Genomic DNA, 19,197 nt, shown 5'->3' with positions numbered 1-19,197 from the left:
AACGAGATATGTTTTATTATTACCTTGAGCTGCATTCAAGGAATTTTAATCTAGCATAATGTTGAAAATGGTCATCTTTGGAAAAACTAATACTGTCACAGGTATATGCATTGGTTAGAATAGGGAAGATCGCTCCCAATTTTTAAGACTGACAAGTGGAACCTAATATCCTAACACTCTTTGGAGAGATAGTCTTGAACTGGGTCCCTGAAAATCTTGTGCCCCAACATCATAAGCGTGTGGTCACATGATTCAGCCAGATAGTTACTGAAACCCTTCTACACTACTTCAGCACCTGTCTGGAGTGACCTTTCCCTGCAAGCTTCTGTAAAAGAGTATAACTGAATATCAGAATTGTCTAAACTAGTAAGAGGAACTACCCACTTAATTTAAGCTCTCGTATGGGATTTTGAAACTGAGATTTGATGCTTCAGTCAGGATATAGCTATAGGAAGTGAACAAAGTAAGCTTTTTGGTCTCATTTCCTTCTTTATAAAATGAAAGGTACTATGTAATCTACAAGCATTCTGTTATTAATTATGCTAATAATTAAGATATTTATGAGTCTTAAAAGATATTATGAAATAAGGATCCATGGACATGCCCCAGTAATCATTTATTATTAATTTAAAAATAGATATGTAGAATGCATATTCCATAGTGGCACCATCAAAATTCCAATTTAATGATTTTTCTAAAGTTTTTCAATTTCCTTTTCAAACCTCTCAGATAAATACCATGAAGGTTGAAAAATGAAAAGATTATGAAAATGAATGAAGTCCTTTTAACATTAAAAAGATGTTTGTTTTAGGCGGATTTTTTTTTGGGGGGAAGTTCCTTATTCTAATCATAGTTCTAGTTTCTATTTTGGAACTCTTGAAAGAAAGAGCTTTACGAACTTCCAACTGTTGGCTTGGCGCCTGTAAAGCAGTGATTATGGTGCCAGCCACATACACCGAGGCTGGCAGGTTCAAACATGGCCCAGGCTGGCTAAACAACAATGAAAACTGCAACACTAACAAAAAATATAGCTGGGCATTGTGGTGGGCACCTGTAGTCCCAGCTACTTGGGAGCTGAGGCAAGAGAATCGTTTAAGCCCAAGAGTTTGCAGTTGCTGTGAGCTGTGATGCCACAGCACTCTACTGAGGGCAACTTAGTGAGACTCTGTCTCAAAAAACAAAAAAGAACTCTGAACTGTTAAATGAAATTTAAAGGTGCCACATACAAGTTAAATCACTGTAATAAGTGTTCTCTCTAATGGCAGGAAATCTAGTGTTCTAGAGGTTTGGTACCATGTGGAACAAAATGGTGATCAAGCTGTTAAGTCCACGAATCCAAGCACCATGGACACTTTCATTCATTTCTCTGTTCACCAACTGCTAGTGGTAGGTTGGCAGGGTCAACTGTGAACATACAGATTTGAAGTGTTCTCATAATTACATAAGCAATGAACATAATACCACGTCCCATAGATCTAGCTTCTCTTGCAAAAAAATCCCAGGGTTGGTCGTGGTAGTATAACCTTAATATAGTATGCTCTAATTTATAGTCCATTATGAGTTATTAATCTGAGGGAAACATTTATTCTTTATCAGTTAATAGAGCTATTGGTCATGAGCCTTTCTTTAACTCTCGTAAATGATTGCTAGTTGTTATAATTGTAACCACAAATTATGAAACTAACAGATGATTTTTAGTACTCATTGACAAAATCTATACCTAGTCATTTACAATTCAGAAAGTTCCTATGTCCTCGTTGTTTATACAGGAGCAGGAGGAAGGGGATAGAAGGGATAAGCCAGGTTCGCTTTCTCCTCATTGGTCTGCTTTTATTTCAACATAATCTGGGAATCAAAATGTGTTTAATTTTACCAAGTGAAGGAAGCCTTCAAGACATGGACAGGAATTAAACAAAGGCTAATTAATAACTGTTTTACTATCAATTGAAACATAGAACCTTTGTTCTGATGTTTGGGGAAGAAGTATTTTTGTATTTTAACATAATAATTGGAGAAAATTATGAAGCCAATGTTCTTTCCGTAATTATACAGATCCAATTTTACACGAGAAAATTTTAATATAAAAACATGATTAATGGCTGAACACAGTGGTTCATGCCTGTAATCTCAGCAGTTTGGGAGGCCAAGCCAGGAGAATCACTTAAGGACAGTTTAAGACCAGTCTGGGATACATAGCAAGACTCCATCTTTACAGAACATAAAAAAAAAAAAAAAAAATTAGCTGAGCATGGTGGCATACCCTTATAGTCCCAGCTATTCAGGAGGCTGACATGCGAGGTTTGCCAGAGGTCAGGAGTTAGAGGCTGTAGGGAGGTAGGATTGCACCACTGAACTACAGCTTGGTGTCAAAGTGAGACCCTGTTTCTTAAACAAACAAACAAAAAAAAAAGATGTTTACTGAACTATTACAGATTATGCAGCCAGTCTTTGCATTTATGTTCCCCTCAAAATAAGTAGTAAAAATAGTGATGGAATTTATGCTTCTCAAAATGACTTGCAACTAAAAATGTCTTAAATAGTCCCTCTCCTTTGAATCATCTTGTTGAAAAAGGATTAGTATAACTGTTAATTTCTGTGAGTGTCTTATGATGCTACCTGTGGCCTGTTGCAGAAAATGGCGTACAATATGAGGATGGATGTTCTTCACTCCGAGATACTGGAGTTTACATTTTGATAATCTTTTCTCCTCCCCTCTTCCTGCCTTCCCTTCCCTCTTTCTTCTCTTCCTCTCTCTCTTCTTTTTCCTTCTCGCTGTGTTTTTTTCACAATCCCTCACTCTTTCAATGATCAGTCCTTTCACTAAAGGAAAATAAGAGCTTGCTTCCATTATCAAAATCTATGCAGCAATATGACTGTACCTAGAACTCATGTTAGCATTCACGTGTCTCTCCACATGGGTGTGAAGGTAGCACAGGCTCTGCAGATGCTGGAAATCTAGAAAACTTTCAAGTAGATCTTATCTCCACACAAACTGGGGGCTCATTTTTCTTGATTTCCACTGACCACTCTTACTCATTGTCTTCACAGTTTCTGTTTTTTTTCTAGCATCTTCCTGAACAATTTTTACCCTTGTTTTTTATTCTTTTCCTAAGCCCCTGAGTTTCAAATTAGTATAATTACTTGTGCAGTCCATGTTTCAGTTCTGACTTTTCTTGTAATCATCAAACCTGATTTTTAATCGGTCACCAGAAACACAAGAATGTTTTACCATCTCCTTGTCTGCTCAAACTTCCCTATAGCCTAATATCCTTCCTGAGTACATAGCATTACAATATTCTAAAATGCCAAGTCATGACATCTTGAAATCACAGGATCATAACGTACTTGAGAAGGTATCTAAGCCTGTGATTGTCAATATGAGTGTTTAATGGTGTGCTTGCATATATGTATGTGTGAATGGGAGTCAGAATCCTTTGTCCAAATATAATCTGACATCAAAATTCCATACAAAAAAAGAGAAAAATATTTTGCTCTGATTGAAGCTGGAAGAGGAAAGGAAGGATAAAATTCTCAGCTGGTTATGTTCCTTCTTCCTGCAGTTCAAGTAGCTCTTGAAAATGTTCCAAAGAATTTCTAGTTGCCATTGAAATACTATTTGGAAATCAGTTATCCAGCTGATCCCTTTATTCTATAGATGAAAAGTTTTGAGGCCCAGCCAGACCAGCATCATAGTGTAACTAAGTGGTAAATCTGGGCCAGGACCCAAGCCCATTAAGCTGCCTCATGTCAATCAGGCTCTTGCTTACATTGACATGAGAAAGTTGTCATTGACTTAACTGGCCCTTAATGAGAGAAGCCATGGGAGCTGCTCAGCACCTCCTCGGATTAGTAACAATCTCTCCAGCATGATCAATGTTAACTGCCCCCCGCCCCCCACACACACTGCAATCTATAGACTTTGTTCTTACCTTCCTTTTCATTCAATTCCTTCCTTCCAAGTCTGTCTTGAAAATATTCCAAAGCTGTGGTGGAGACATAGAGAATCTAAGATGCATGGAGGTTAAGTGACTTCTCAGACATAGTGCATGAGTCTCAGGCTTCTTATGTCTTCTAAGCTTCCTGAAACCTTGCCTGTGTCACCTGAACAGTATCCATAAAATACTGCTCATCCCCATGGCCTCAATTTTCTTTGTAACTTTAAAAACTTTTGCCTTCTCTCCTACATTATCTGTATGTGATTCACTGAACACTTCTGCACAATATAAAGGTATTTTCAGCGTTGGGAAAACAGAAGTCTTCTGCTTCCCATTGATTGCTAGGCCTTAGGAATGTTTCCTGAACCTCTATTTTATTTCCCCACCACTATTCCTCTAGTTGTCTCTTTTTTGAACTCTGCAGATTCATTGAAGGCATAGGCCCCCAAAGTACCTGCCAGATCGTATTGATCCCCTGCTAAGATCCTTAGGTCATGATTATGTGAATGTGAACTAGTAAGATCCTTCCTTCTAAAAGATCTCGGGCCTCATTCCTGATCCACCCACATGCTGCCTGCCTTACAGAACGTCACCTGGTGTGCTTCCATATCATTTTGGTAGTTTATTAAGGTGAGTGCTAGATTTTACCTGTTACTAAAGTTATTCAAGTGTAATCCCAATGGGATATTGAGGGAAAAAACACAAGTTCCCCACCACTGGCTTTTACAGTTTAACAGAACTCATGTAGGTTTCTCTTGAATTGAAAGATATAGATCAAAACAAGAAAGCTGAAAGAAATACAAAGCACAAAGGTATTCTTAAGTAGCTCCCTTCATATCGATGGTCTTAAGTCTTAAGACCAGTTTGAACTCTTTTAAGCTGCCTTAGTTGCCTTAATCCTTTATTAAATTCTGGCACTGAAGTCCCCATCTAATAGGAAGTACTGAGCGTGTTTAAATTGTACTGCACGCAAATATACAATGACGCAGAGAGAGAGAGTTCTGCATCACTTGCCAGAAATGTAGCCTCTACAGACAGAGAGGCAGCATGAATATCACTCTTCCAAGAGCTCCTGCCCAAGGAGTGAGTGTCCAGAGGATTCCTCTCTTGACTAGGAATGAGACTACCAGTGAGGGTCCTGTGTAAGAAACCTGTAGCACACTCATGTAATTCACCGAGCTGGACTGGCCTGGGTCATTTTGGGGTCTCTGCTCCATGTCAGTTTGAGTGTGGTTTTTCTACACCATCCTGGGATTTCCCCAAAGCAGGTATACAGATCATTATGAATTAGAACCCTTATGTTTTACTTCTTTCTTCATCCCCTTTCCTATAGTAGTTGTTGAACAAATATTTATTGATCTAATTGTGCATTATAGTTTTCAATGAATGCCACAATTGTGGATGCCCCTCACACTTCATCTCTTTGCTGTTATAGAAGACTTTTTACTTGCACTGCCAGTTAACATGCCTCCCAAATTTAAATTTCCAAGCCTCAATCTTCCTCCACTCAGGACAAATTTTTTAGGGCTGAGAGCTCTTGAAATCAAGGCTGAAAGCTCTTGGAACAAAGGGAAGGGAGAAAACATCATTGTCTTGAGTCATAAATACTGTATTGATCTCCTATCTTCCTTAAGACAATTGCAGAGATTTCAGGTCTTCCTAAACTCCTCCCATCCGACTCATAAGACTTAGTTTTATGTCATTTAAAAAATTTCTCTTGTAAGTCATTTAGCACATTTTTAATGTGGCATTTCCTAAATGTGTTCTCACCCTAAAACATTCAATCATGTATTCTTAACTTTTTGAATGATATATATATATATATAATTTTTATTTATTTATTTATTTTGAGACAGCGCCTCAAGCTGTAGCCCTGGGTAGAGTGCTATGGCATCACAGCTCACAGCAACCTACAACTCCTGGGCACAAACAAGTCTCCTGCCTCCACCAAGTAGCTGGGATTACAGGCGCCCACCACAAAGCCTGGTTATCTTTTGGTTGCAGCTGTCATTTTTGTTTGGCAGGCCCAGGCTGGATTCGAACATTCCAGCTCAGGTGTGTGTAGCTGTTGCCTTAGCCATTTGAGCCACAGGCGCCAAGCCAGATGGTTAATATATTTTTAAAACATAGAAAACTAGACATTAGCTCCAAAATCCACCATCTCTGTCAATGCTATCCGAAGCTAAATGATAACAATAGCAATAATATAAACAATACTATTAGATGTGGAGAGCTAGTGTCTTTGAAAATCTTTGATATTTTTGCTAGTTTTTTCTTATTATTTTAAGCATACAATCTGAATAAAACTATGTTATTTATTCAAACCCAGATTTAACATAAGTCTCCAGCTATTCCTCAACACTTAGAGATTTTGCATGCATTTGTTTTGTCTCTGTGGGGAATCTGAGTCAGCTGCTAAACAAGGCAGATTAACAGAAGAAATAATTTCTACAAATATTTAACAATTCTTGAAAGCATTTGAAATTTTAAAGTAATACTTTCTAAATTTTAAATAAAAACTTTTTTAAGGAGAAAAGTTTCTTCTCTTTTCTTTTTTTTATTGTTTGGGATTCATTGAGGGTACAAAGAATTAGGTTACACTGACTGCGGTTGTTTGGTAAGTCCCTCTTGTAATTGTGTCCCACCCCCAAGAGGTATGTCATACACCATAACCCTGCCCTATCCTCCTCCTTCCTCCCCCTCCTCCATCTCTCTTTCCCTTACCCCACCCCTTGTATTAGATCATCTACTGCCTTCATATACAATTGAGTACAGTGGATTCTTGCTTCTGCATTCTTGCAATACTTTACTAAGAAGAATGTGTTCCATCTCCATCCAGATTAATACAAAAGATGTAAAGTCTCCATCATTTTTAATGGCTGAGTAGTATTCCATGACATACGTATACCACAGCTTGTTAATCCATTACTGGGTTGGTGGGCATTTAGGGTGTTTCCACATTTTGGCTATTGTAAATTGAGCTGCAATAAACAGTCTAGTGCAAATGTCCTTATGAAAAAAGGATTCTTTTCTTATGGGTAGAAGCCTCGTAATGGGATTGCAGGATTAAATGGGAGGTCTAGCTTTAGTTCTTTGAGGCTTCTCCATATTTCCTTCCAAAATGGTTGTATTACATTGCAGTCTCACCAGCAGTGTCAAAGTGTTCCCTTCTTTCCACATCCATGGAGCATCTGCAGCTTTGAGACTTTGTGATGTAGACTATTCTCACTGGGGTTAGGTGATATCCCAGGGTGGTTTTGATTTGCACATCTCTGATGATCAGGGACAAGGAGCATTTTTTCAAATGACAGCCCTTTGTCTGTCTTCGTCAGAGAAGATTCTGTTCATATCTCTTGCCCAGAGGTAGATGGGATTGTTTACTCTTTTTCTGTCTGTTAATTTCAGTTCTCTGTAGATTCTAGTTATCAAACCTTTATCAGATTGGTACCCTGCAAATACCTTTTCCGATTCTAAAGGTTTTCTTTTTGCTTTACTTGTTGTGTCCTTAGTTGTGCAGAAGCTTTTCAGCTTAATTAAGGTCCAATTTGTTAATTTTTGTTGTTGCAATGGCTGCTCAGGTCTTTGTCATAAAATCTTTCCCCAGTCCAACATCATCAAGAGTTTTCACCAGACTTCCTTCTAAGATTGTTTATTGTTTTGTGTATTAAATTTAAGTCTCTTGTCCATCATGAGCCAATTTTTGTAAGGGGTGAAAGGTGTGGGTTGAGTTTCAGTCTTTTACATGTGGTAATCCAGTTCTCCCAGCACCATTTGTTGAATAGGGGTTCTTCTCCTCACTGTATGCTTTTGTTTGGTGTATCAAAATTAGATGGCAAGTAGAGACTGGTTCCATCTTGTGGTTTTCTACTCTGTTCCATATGCCTATGTCTCGTGCCAATACCATGCTGTTTTGATTACTGTGGATTTGTAATACAGCCTGAAGTTTGGTAGGGGGATGCTTCCAACTTTGTTTTTATTACTAAGAATAGCCTTAACTATACAGAGTTTTTTCAGGTTCCATACAAAAAGAAGTACTATTTTTTCCAGTTCTTCAAAATATGATGTTGATATTTTAATGGGGATTTCATTGAATCTGTAGATTGCTTTGAGCAGAATAGACATTTTGATAATGTTGAGTCTTCCTAGACAAGAGCATGGTATATTCTTCTATTTGTTAGTATTTTCTGCAATTTCTTGTCATACGGTTTCATAATGCTCTTTGAAAAGATCTTTCACCTCTTTTGTTAGGGTAGTGGGTAGTGGACATTCCTGTCTGGTTCTAATCTAAGTGGAAATGCTTTCAGTTTTATACCATTCAGTATGATGTTAGCTGTGAATTTGCCATAGACGGCTTCAATTAGCTTATGAAATATGCCACATATGCCTATTTTCTTAATTGTTCTTGTTAGAAAAGGATACTGATTTTTGTCAAATGCTTTTTCTGAATCTATTGAGAGGATCATATGGTCTTTTTATTTCCCGCTTCTATTGATATGGTATATTACATTTATGGATTTGCATATAAACCACACTTGCATCCCTGGGATGAAACCTACTTGATTGTGACATATAATTTTTTAATGAGTAGCTGCAATCTATTAGCTAAGATTTTGCTGAATATTTCTGTATCAATATTCAGTAGTGAAATTGGTCTGTATTTCTTCTTTTTGGTTGGGTCCTACCTTGGTTTGGAATCAAGGTGATGTTTGCTTCAATAGGACATGTTGGGAAGGTTCCTTCCTTCTCAATATTTTGGAACAGGTTCTGCAGATAGTTACAAGCTCATCTTTGAAGGTGTGATAGAATTCTGATGTGAAGCCATCTGGTCCTTGGCTTTGTTTTGCTGGAAGCTTTTTTTATTGTTTCTGCCATCTCAGTGCTTGATATTGGTCTGCTCAAGAGATCTATTGCTTCCTGGTTCAGACGAGGAAGGTGGTGTGATTCAAGGTATTGGTCAGAAAAGCTTATTTTCATATAAACAATGCTGAGCATAAAATATTCTTCTTAGTAAGCTTTCAGATATCTAAATATGAAGTTACATACTTTATGTAATCATGCCTCCCATCTAGACTAACATTCATACCATTGTTTATTAGAAATATAACTGAAAGGAATGATGTACCTCTGTGGGTATGCACAATTCAATAGTTCCTAAAGAATGTTCTTTGCATATGCTCAATGGCATTCACACACTCAGCAAGAATAGTATTCCACATTTCAGAGTTTCTCTGGGAAAATCACTAAGCACAGTAGCATCTTAAGGCTCTAAAACTACCAAAGAAAAGATATTTGCTAACCACACTTAGTTCTAGTCCCAGTGCTGTAAGAGGTAGGAAAATGTGTGAAAAGAAAGCCAGAAAGTTTATAGAGGAGAAAATTCACTATTTTATAGGGGAGGCCTTCTTCCTATAGCTACCCTGCTCAAAATAGTATGCTTCTTCCTAACCCATACGAAGAACAGATATAATACCTTTTATAGTAAACACAAGATTCAACTGAGACACTGGAATCTTCAAGACTTAACTAGGAAATAATTTGCATAAAACTAATTCTACCCAGGCCAGCATAAAAAGTGGCCAAACAGCCACTCAAAGGAAAAGAAACTTTTTCCAAAATCAAGAAATTCTGAAGTTCAGAGTATGTCTAATTTTAATTTTTGAGGGTTTTTTCATTATGTCTTCTCAGTCACTCAAAAAATTTTTAAATACATAGAAATAGGAATAAAAGATAAATAAAAGTTTTCAAACAGAATAGGGATGATAACAGAGAGTTTTGTATTTTAGGACTGAGCCTTAATCAATCACAAAATAATCTCAAACACTTCTTGTATCACAATTGTATAAATTGGATCATCTAGCAGACAATGATCAGCTTAGTAATTAATTCAATAAAATATATATGTAAATGAGAAATAAGACTGAGATTTTTGTTTCAATCTCTATGAAATGCATAAATGTTTATAATACAAATACAATTATATGTGACTTCAGTTTCATTTCCTAGTAAGACCATAGAGTTCAGCTTTGTTGTTATTTCATTTCTTGATTAATACAATTCAAAAGTGTAGGTGTGAGGTCAACATGCTATAGCCTGTGGGCAAAATATGATGTACCACCTGTTTTTGTAAATAAAGTTTTATTGGAACACAGCTGTGCCATTAATTTATTGTCTACAATGGCTTGTCTATTATAACAGCAGAGTCGAATAGTTGTGAGAGAAACTGTGTCGCCTGAGATGCTAAAAATCTTTACTTTCTACCGGCCCTTTACAGAAAGTTTTCCCACCTCTGGTCTCTATCATAGTATCAGAGGTCATGGATTATACTTCACAGTTGTGGATTCAAGGAAGGAAATTAAAGTTTCTTTGCCTAGTAACTCAGATTCTAATTATATAACGTTTGGCTGCGTGGAAGCCTCTGCGGATCAAAGTATTGTCAGGGTTTTATGTGAGTCATCCACACATGACTTCCACTTACATAAAACAACCTGTCCCTCTGTTAGCTATTTTATAGGACTTGAGTTTTAATCAGCAGAATTTCACGAGTTCCTAAGTTTCTCAGTTGATTACCCCTGTGCACCTATGCTTATATTTAGCCTGTTGTTCAATCCCCTGAACCTTACTCCACTTCCTGCTAGATGAAATGCCTGTGAACTGTAACTAGGAAGAAAACAAATCACCCACATCTGTGCTGACTCTTCTGCTGGATTTGCCCACCAGGTGTCTCTCCATGGGAATCCACAGACCACCAGTTTTACTGTTTAGATTTTTGAGACATGATGCAAACGAGTTTACTGTAAACCTATGAGTTTGTCAAGTCACACAACAAGCACATGCCTTCTAATGAGCACCGAGGATGTCACCGAGGAACACGCTGGAGGGAGCAGTGGGGTATTTCGCAGCAAAATCTTTCTCCGAAAATTAGAAAGCTACTGCTGCATAATAATCATATTTGTGTAAATGAGTAACACTCAAGTGACAATAATTTAAGAATTTGATTTTAACTGTTGCTAACATTTTAGGATGAAATTCACATACATTTTTCAGCAAGTATGTGAAGGATTTTTATTTCACAAAACTGAAAATTGATTTATAGCAATTAAAGTTATATGGTATTTGATTTTTAACTGAAACATTTACAACTATTACATTGTATTTTTAAGTTACCTGCAGTCTAGCCAGGTAAAAATATAGCATCAGTAATGAAAATGATAGAACAGAAATAGACTAATATAATTTGCTTATTATTCATATCAATATTATTCATATCAATCCTACAGTAAAAGAAAGAGTCACTTTAGCATTCCTGGGACTTTAATCATTCTGTGTATTGTGCCAAATGTTCCCTCATTCCACTGTCACTATCAAAGCATTATTTTCATTAAAACTTAGCTCAAATGTCATTTCTCTCTAAAACTTTCCTGTGCCCACACTGACAAAAGCATTTGCAATTTCTACAGGAGTTTGATCAAACTTTCAGCACAGTATCCACCCACGATATATATTGCCTCATTTCTAGGGAATCTGCCTGGACAATTTAAACTCTAAGCTCCTTCAGGGCAAGGTCCCTTAGTGCTGTCCCCATATTACACAGAGCCAGCTGTGAAGCAATAGTTCAGTGAAGAAATCTGAAAGGAACATCAACTTTAAATTGACAGAACAAAAATGTCGCCCAGTAACACAATTTGCATATTTACATAATCAGAAGAGAAAAAGGTTTCTAATAGTGAATTAATGTGAAAATGACATGATTTGTAAATGCATAGATCATAATTTGTATTAATATTCAATCAAATGCATGAGGCAAACTCCACAATACATACAGCTTCTCTATTTAAAGTTTTCTCTAAAAGCAAATCATTGTCTTTTTAAAATGCTAATAATTCTGAAAACTAGAATTATCTTCCTGGCATGTTTTATATTGCAATTTAAAAGTCACCAAAAACATGTTGAAGTGTCACTCTCCCATTGACAAAATGGTTTTCTGTCATAGTCAGAAATGTTTTAAAAATCCCTCCCACAATAGCTCATATTTAACATAAAGAAAATGGTTAATGCAAAAAAAGGCCACTGACTACATGGTTAATCCACAATTTTTAAAAGTAGTATTAATACAGTGTGTCCCCAAAGTTGCCCTTTAAGTCACTGTATGGGGTTGGACAATTTTTGCATCTGCAAAGTTATCCTCAAAGAAGTGCTATACACCTCATTGCTGCAAATCACAATGGTAGCCTTTGAAGCGCTCCCCTGGGTTAGCTGGGCACCAACACCAGCAACTAGTCCACCCATCACAGCACTTTCTCTAGGATGAGCTCATGAACTTAATTCACACCACATCCGACAACAGCTCTGCTGGTCATCCCAGAAAAAGGAGTTCCAAAATAGGGGGGAAGAAAACCTGAAAGGAAGGCTGTGGGCAGAAATCAGCTCATTTCATTCTTCAGTGATAACTGTGTACCTCCTATGTGCCACAATTGTTGCAGATACTGAGTTACTGTGATACACAGTCCAAGACAAAGTCCAAGGCCTCATGGAGCCTCCACTTTAGGGAGGAACCAGGTGTCACTGGAGAACATGGGAATATCAGGGGCCAGTGTTGGAAATTTTACAAAATATTCTCTATGTATTGGCCACCTCTTTGCAAAACTTTGTAAAGAATATTTTATAAATAAAGGTGCATTGTAATCTTAGCACTCTGGGAGGCTGAGGTGGGTAGACAGCTTGAGCTTAGGAGTTCAAGATCAGCCCGTGCTGATAGAAAAACCAGCTGGGCGTTGTGGCAGATCCCTACAGTCCCAGCTACTCGGGAGGCCTAGAGCCTAGGAGTTTGAGGTTGCTGTGAGCTATGACACCCTAGTACCCAGGGTGTAAGAGTGAGATTCTGTCTTTAAAATAAATAAATAAAAGAAGGCACAGTAAGCTATAATTTCTCATTTTCCATATGTGTGCTTATGTGTATGGCAACATCAGGGTTGGCTTTTGAGACACACTGTATAACCAGAAAACCCCCAAATCTAGCAGGTGTGCACATTTATACTCATGTTTTAATACTTCCTCCTTCTCTTTGGCTCACTCATCTCACCCCATTTGTGAGTGAGTCAAAGAATCTCCTCTGTATCCCTTTTTGGTTCACAGAATTGATATACGCCAAGACTTTCCTCCATGCTACCGACTTGTTCATTATCATTGCTCATACTCTGTCTTAGAATAGATATCATTTTCATAGCAAACCACTGCTTCAGTTCCACTGTACTATAAGCAAAGTCAAACATCAAAGACAGTTTCAGCATGAAGACAGAACATGCAATCACCTCTAGCGGCTCACTCTTTAGGGCAAGTATTGTCTCCCAGCGGGCCGGCCTCTGGAGCCCACCACCCATGCAGACACACTGACAAGGTCTCCAAGCTTGGCGCTGATGCTGCCATGGTGAATTATTAAATTTCTTTTTGAACAAGGAATACATTTATTTTCACTGGACACCACAAATCATGGAGCCATTGGGAGTGATAACACATTAAGTCATTGTATACATTTTTCTATCAAATCACTTGTCTTGAAGTTAGTAAGGAATTACAAGGGCAGTAAGATGGGGCACCAACTGTCTGTATTATGGAGACAATAGGCGGTAAGAAACCTACAAGGAAAGTGGGTGCACACTTGGCTCATTTTGTTACTCAGCAATTACCAAACAGCAACTGTTGGCTGTGTCTTGTTCCAGATGCTGAGATTACAGCAACAAGCAATACAAAGTTCTTTGGTTCCTCCACTTCAGGGAAGAACCAAGGTGGGGAATAACAGGGGGTAGTGTTTTGCAAGAAGACTTAATACATATGTTTTTAACTCTGCTGTTGTTTCCTTTGGTAACCAGACAAATTAATCACAATTAAGAACATATTATTATACTTAATCCATGATTACTACTTCAGATTTCTTGAGTAAAATCTGCTCTTAATAATCTTGGATCTTCCATTTAGGATTTTAGGAAATTTCACAAATCAATGTCAGTCACCTTTGGCTGATTACAAATGCATAATTTCAAACAGGCCACATAACGGCTATAGTTATGACATGAAGGTCATGGCCCACTCTGTGAGTGATCACGCCATGCACCCTCCTTCTCGTCGAGCTGTGCTCCCTTTACGTTAAATAGCATATCGACTGTGCTCCCCTCAGAGGAGTCCTTTTACATGGGAGCACGGATTCTCTGGATGTGGCCTTTGTGCCACTGTCTCTGAAAAAAGAAACAAGTGAACAAAACTGGAGAAGCAACCAAACAGAAACACAGCAAAGCTTACGATCAGGTGCAGAACAAGTTGGGAAAATCAACCCTCCCTCAGAAAATATGGACAATGATCCTGGATTTTACATAAATTATTCTTACCTGCATATAAAGCATGATATGTGAGAAGTCCCCTGGAACAGGGTCACCTACCACATGGACGCAGGGAATCAATGGATATTTATTGACTGAACACGTGAGTGCGTGTTAATGGCCTGGACACAGCTGTGATTTTCATCAGATATCCTAAATGCATCTATCTCTGATGCTAGCACTGATATTCAAATAGCAATTTAAGTTATAAAATTATAAAGTTTTTCTTTTTCCTTGATTTTTTCTAACCCAGAAAAGGAATAATGGCTACACACAAGTACTTTCATCCCCTTAAAGTCCATTGACATTAGCTATGGATGACAAAAAATGGAATATCTTTCAGAAACAAAGCAGACTTGTGAAAAGTGAGCATATTTTGTCAGCCTGAAAGACGGACCTCTTGCTTTTTTTTAAAGGAATAAAACCAATCCAGTGTGCCTTACAATTTGGAACCATTAGGATGCACAAAAGGCTCCCTGGTTGGAAAGAAAAGCAAGTGTTAAACATTATGCGGAACAGACTCTGTCTACTACCTTGGTGAACAGTGTTTCCCACACGTATTATTCACCTGGAATAATGTAAGAATCTTCAGTTAAAATTCAGTCTGGTAACAAGTTGGCAAAACAAATACAGTTACTTTGCAACTCTCTGGCTGGGTGCTGATTGCACTACATAAAGTTAAAGGGCTTTAAAGCATCTGAATGCCCTTAACTTTGAACTTAATGTCAAAGTTCTGGCATTTTCCTCATCTACAGATGTACATTTAGTTCAGAAAAACTTGGCAACATATTTTTAACCTTAAGAAAGAATCTGACTGCAATATATTATCACATACAACTCTATTCATTGTGAAGAAATTCTACCAGACGATTCTCCAAAAAGCCACACCTGACTCCTTTAACATCCACCATGAGGGTGGCGGAAACATTTCTTACATATCTTGTATTTGAACACCCTTAAATTATCTCTTAGTATTTTCACCTTAGAACTTAATGATTTCTATTTGTTTAAAATTTCTGAAAGTTGTCTTACATCTTTAGACATTGGCTATTTAACTTTATGAATATAATTTTAGGTTCTACAGAGGGCTTCTAGTTAATGCAAAACTGCTATTATTTAACCTAGAAGCCTATCTCTACCTTAGTCAATGCTACTAGCGTTATGTGCACAGTTTCTGTAAAAGATCATGCAAATGTAAATCCAAATCAAAGTAATAATGTTTCATAATCTGATATTTATTAAGCATTCAGAATATCGGAATTTTGTTTCTAGGAAACTTAAAAAAATGACAATGTTATTCACTACAGACTATTTTGACAGCTAAACTTCAGTTGTTTTGAAAGTGAACATCTCTGGCATCATAACTGTGCTCCTTACCTGTGCTGCTGGATATGTTAACATCAATACTGATATCAGAGATTCCTCCTCCCTTGAGGGACGCTACACATGTGTATGTCCCAAAATCCGTGAATTTTAAGTCAATGATGTCCAAGTTTGTCGTTCCTGGAGAGACGTCAGGATCCGTCTGTGTGATAACCATCCTCTCAGAACTTCTTAATGGTCGACCATTTTTAAACCAACTAAATGTTAGCTCTTCAGAAGGAACAGCTTCTACTTGGCAAGATATTTTCACCTCACGCCCAATCTGGATGTTGTCATCTTTGTGATAAGGATCTGGCGTGATCCAAAATCGCCCCTTTTTTAATGCTAAAATATAAAAATTCCATAAGTGGTTAGTGTTACTTTCATAATTTTAGGGATCAATTCACTCTAGATAACCACTGCTGAAATAAACAAAATAAAATATACATATGTATCTTTATTATACCTAAGTAGCATGTATACCAATAAAACTCTTCTAAGTAATCCAGAAAAATAGTCACTTAATGTCTCTAAACACTGATTTTTATAAATTGGATCATATTTTCCAGTGTTATAAAGAGTAATGCTTTAAGACTATATGCAATTATACTTGAACATTCCTGGCCCCAAATTTCAAACAAAAAAAAGTGATGCAAACTTTCTCTATAAAGTCATAGGGTATTAAAATTAAAAGTAATAATATGGATCATTTAGTCCAATTCTTTCCCTATGTCATCTCTCAGATATTCCATAACTTTCTAAACAGCTCAAATATTGCACAAATACCATATTAAAGAAAACTCTTTGAAGGCTGTGTCTACAAACTGGCAAAACTAGCAAGGTTTGATTCAGTTCACATGTATGAGGTATTCTCATACATTGAAATAATCTGAACTGAAAAAAAAAACTTGCAAAAATATCTCAAAACATTTCTATGACATTCTCTATTCTACCATATATAGACATTTCCAGTTAAAAATGTCTGGCATTCACATGCAGATAACCAAAAGGCCCTCTGGGCAGACGGCTCAGTCACCAGGCCACCTTTGTACCCTAACTGCAGTGCCTTCTGGGTCTACGGCCAGTGCTGTCCTCACAATCTGGAACCACCTCTCTAAAAGCCTGAACTCTGAACGACACCAGGGGACACCAGATGAAATGGAATTTACTCTTTTATGACATTCGTTCTCTATGCATACATTTTTCTTTTTTCCAGTACCTTCTCCATTTCTCTCCCCCAGAACATTTACATCTTTATATAATGAAATGCAGCATAGGTGGCGAAATACAATTATCAGAATAAAATACTGGTCATTCACTTTCACCATCAAACCATACTACGGAGTGATATTGTCAAAAACGCCATGAATTCAGTGGACCTGCAGGCAGCAGAGCCTCCCGAACTGCATTCTGTATAACCCCTCCTAAATTTAAGCCAATTTTCCCCAGTTAGTCCAACAAAGGCCAGGAGGCACCAGAAAAATCTGTAGAGTCTTGCAGATTAAATGAGAGATGAATATGTTTTTAAATTATAAAAAAAGTTGTTCTGAATTTCTTTACTCTTTCCCTTCAAATATTTCCATGTGCTTTCTCGTGTTCATCTTGTGAGGAGAGGTAAACGAATATCAAAAGCAATGTTTCTATCTTTTGATTCCAGACCTATTTATAGGAATCTTTCTCAGGACTAGACTCTAGACTAGACCCTGGTTATATGAGACGAACAAAATATTCATCACCACAGCCCTCACGGATTGCAGCTTCTATATGCGGAGATAACAGCCTAATTTATTCACAGAACACTTACAATACCTATGTCTAGAGAAATCACATACTACACAGATACAAAATACTGTATTATGCCTGAAGAAGTTTGAATCTCAGTGGAGAACCCCCCAAATTATTATTTTGAACATGCACTAAGCTTCAGGCTTAATAGAAACCCCAGAGGCAAATGTTTATATCACATTCTCTTACTGTTATTTGTTACATTTTTCCATAATTCAGCGGATATCTCTAACTATATCCTTATCAGTAGGTCACTCTAGGCTGAAATTAGGATAAATTATAGAACTCTCCTACCTAGTGTCATATATTTATATTTTCATAGGCACTGAAATATGACTTCACATTTTATTTAGAAAGGGAAATGTGATGAAAACATCTCGATCTGGTTACCATATTTGGCATATAACATCGTGTACATTCAATTCAAATGTAATTGCACTTCTCCAGAACAAAGCAAATTACAGTAGCATAGACTACCCTTTTCTTTTAAAAACAGATCTAAAAAGAAATGTCAAGAGCATTTACTTTTGTTAGCACCATAACATGAAATCAGGGTTGTCTTTCATTTCCTAAGGATTTTCCTTATCCTGTTTCTAAAGAGAAACAATAAGCAGAAATAGAATTTTTAAACAAAAGACAGGTTATAACTTTGAAATTTTAAAAATTCTATATATTAGTTTGTTAATAACATTATTAAAATATGAACATACACAGATGTACTTTTTAGTAATAATTTTATTACAAAGTTACATGCTGGTTGTTATATACAAACATACATACACAACAAAATCCAGATATTTATGGGATCACCATTTATTTACTATGCATTTATGGTTTTCTAGTTCTGTACTTTGGAGACATATTAAAGTGGTGCTGACAATGAGAGAATTACAAACTCATTAGGCAAATTAGATTTAAACAACTAAACAACTCAGAATCTACTGATTAAAAATATGATATTAATATCCGTATTATGTGTTATACTCTCTACTCATAAATAACTTAGAACCCAAAGTAAAAGATAGTATAGACATAAAACTGTAATTAATAAATATTAAATATGATATGCAATTACACAATGGTTGAAAGCAATATAATCAAGGATGCTTTTGAGAATGAATTCATTGCCAAAAATACTGATACTGGGATTGGATATCTCAGGATCAGACAATTCTATATTTGGCATAAACTTATTGTACTAGTTTTCCAAATGCCACTGCTTATAAAGAGAAAAAAGAGAGACACGCAAGTCTGTTAAGTGAGCTCAGAACAAGTAGCAAAGATGATTTACTGGAGAGTCATTGCTGCGTTTATGTTGTTCCCGTCACAAAATGACTAGTTTTGCATACTCAACAAAAATGTTAAAAGGAAAATAAAAATGAAAATGCGTGTGTGTGTGTATGTGTACACGTGTAGTCACCTATAGTAACAGAAAAGAGTGAAATTTATTTGGTTTTTACTTTGCTCAGAAAACTACAAGCATGTCTCTGTAAACCAGGTGTGGATACACTGATATCTTGAACTGAATTCTATTTTTTCATTTCTATGTGGTCCAAGATGGGCAGTGTAATTTTTATGGGTCAAATGAGTCATTTATATAAATAGCAGGTGATGGTATCAGGCTCCCTTGGAGACACGTTGTGAGAAATATCTTATTAGCATTTGTGTTTGAGCTTCGAAAGTATAAAGTGTTTAATATAGTTAATCAGCTGGGAAGTAGGTTCCTTCGTTTATAATTAAACACT

General features: G+C 36.8%; 1 protein-coding gene across 1 annotated transcript in view; it reads right to left on the bottom strand.

Annotated features, from left to right (window-relative positions):
* Positions 1-19,197, bottom strand: part of MDGA2 (MAM domain containing glycosylphosphatidylinositol anchor 2) — a 739,157-nt gene that overhangs the window by 185,368 nt on the left and 534,592 nt on the right. Inside the window, exon 7 of the mRNA XM_003792170.2 lies at positions 15,683-16,012. Within this exon, the coding sequence (XP_003792218.1) occupies positions 15,683-16,012 (330 nt within the window). The remainder of the gene's footprint in view (positions 1-15,682; positions 16,013-19,197) is intronic.

Source organism: Otolemur garnettii, unplaced genomic scaffold, assembly GCF_000181295.1.
Source record: "Otolemur garnettii isolate 467f Iridium unplaced genomic scaffold, OtoGar3 scaffold00054, whole genome shotgun sequence".
In the NCBI taxonomy this organism is placed as follows: Eukaryota; Metazoa; Chordata; class Mammalia; order Primates; family Galagidae; genus Otolemur; species Otolemur garnettii.
This window is presented reverse-complemented; position numbering and strand designations above follow the sequence as displayed.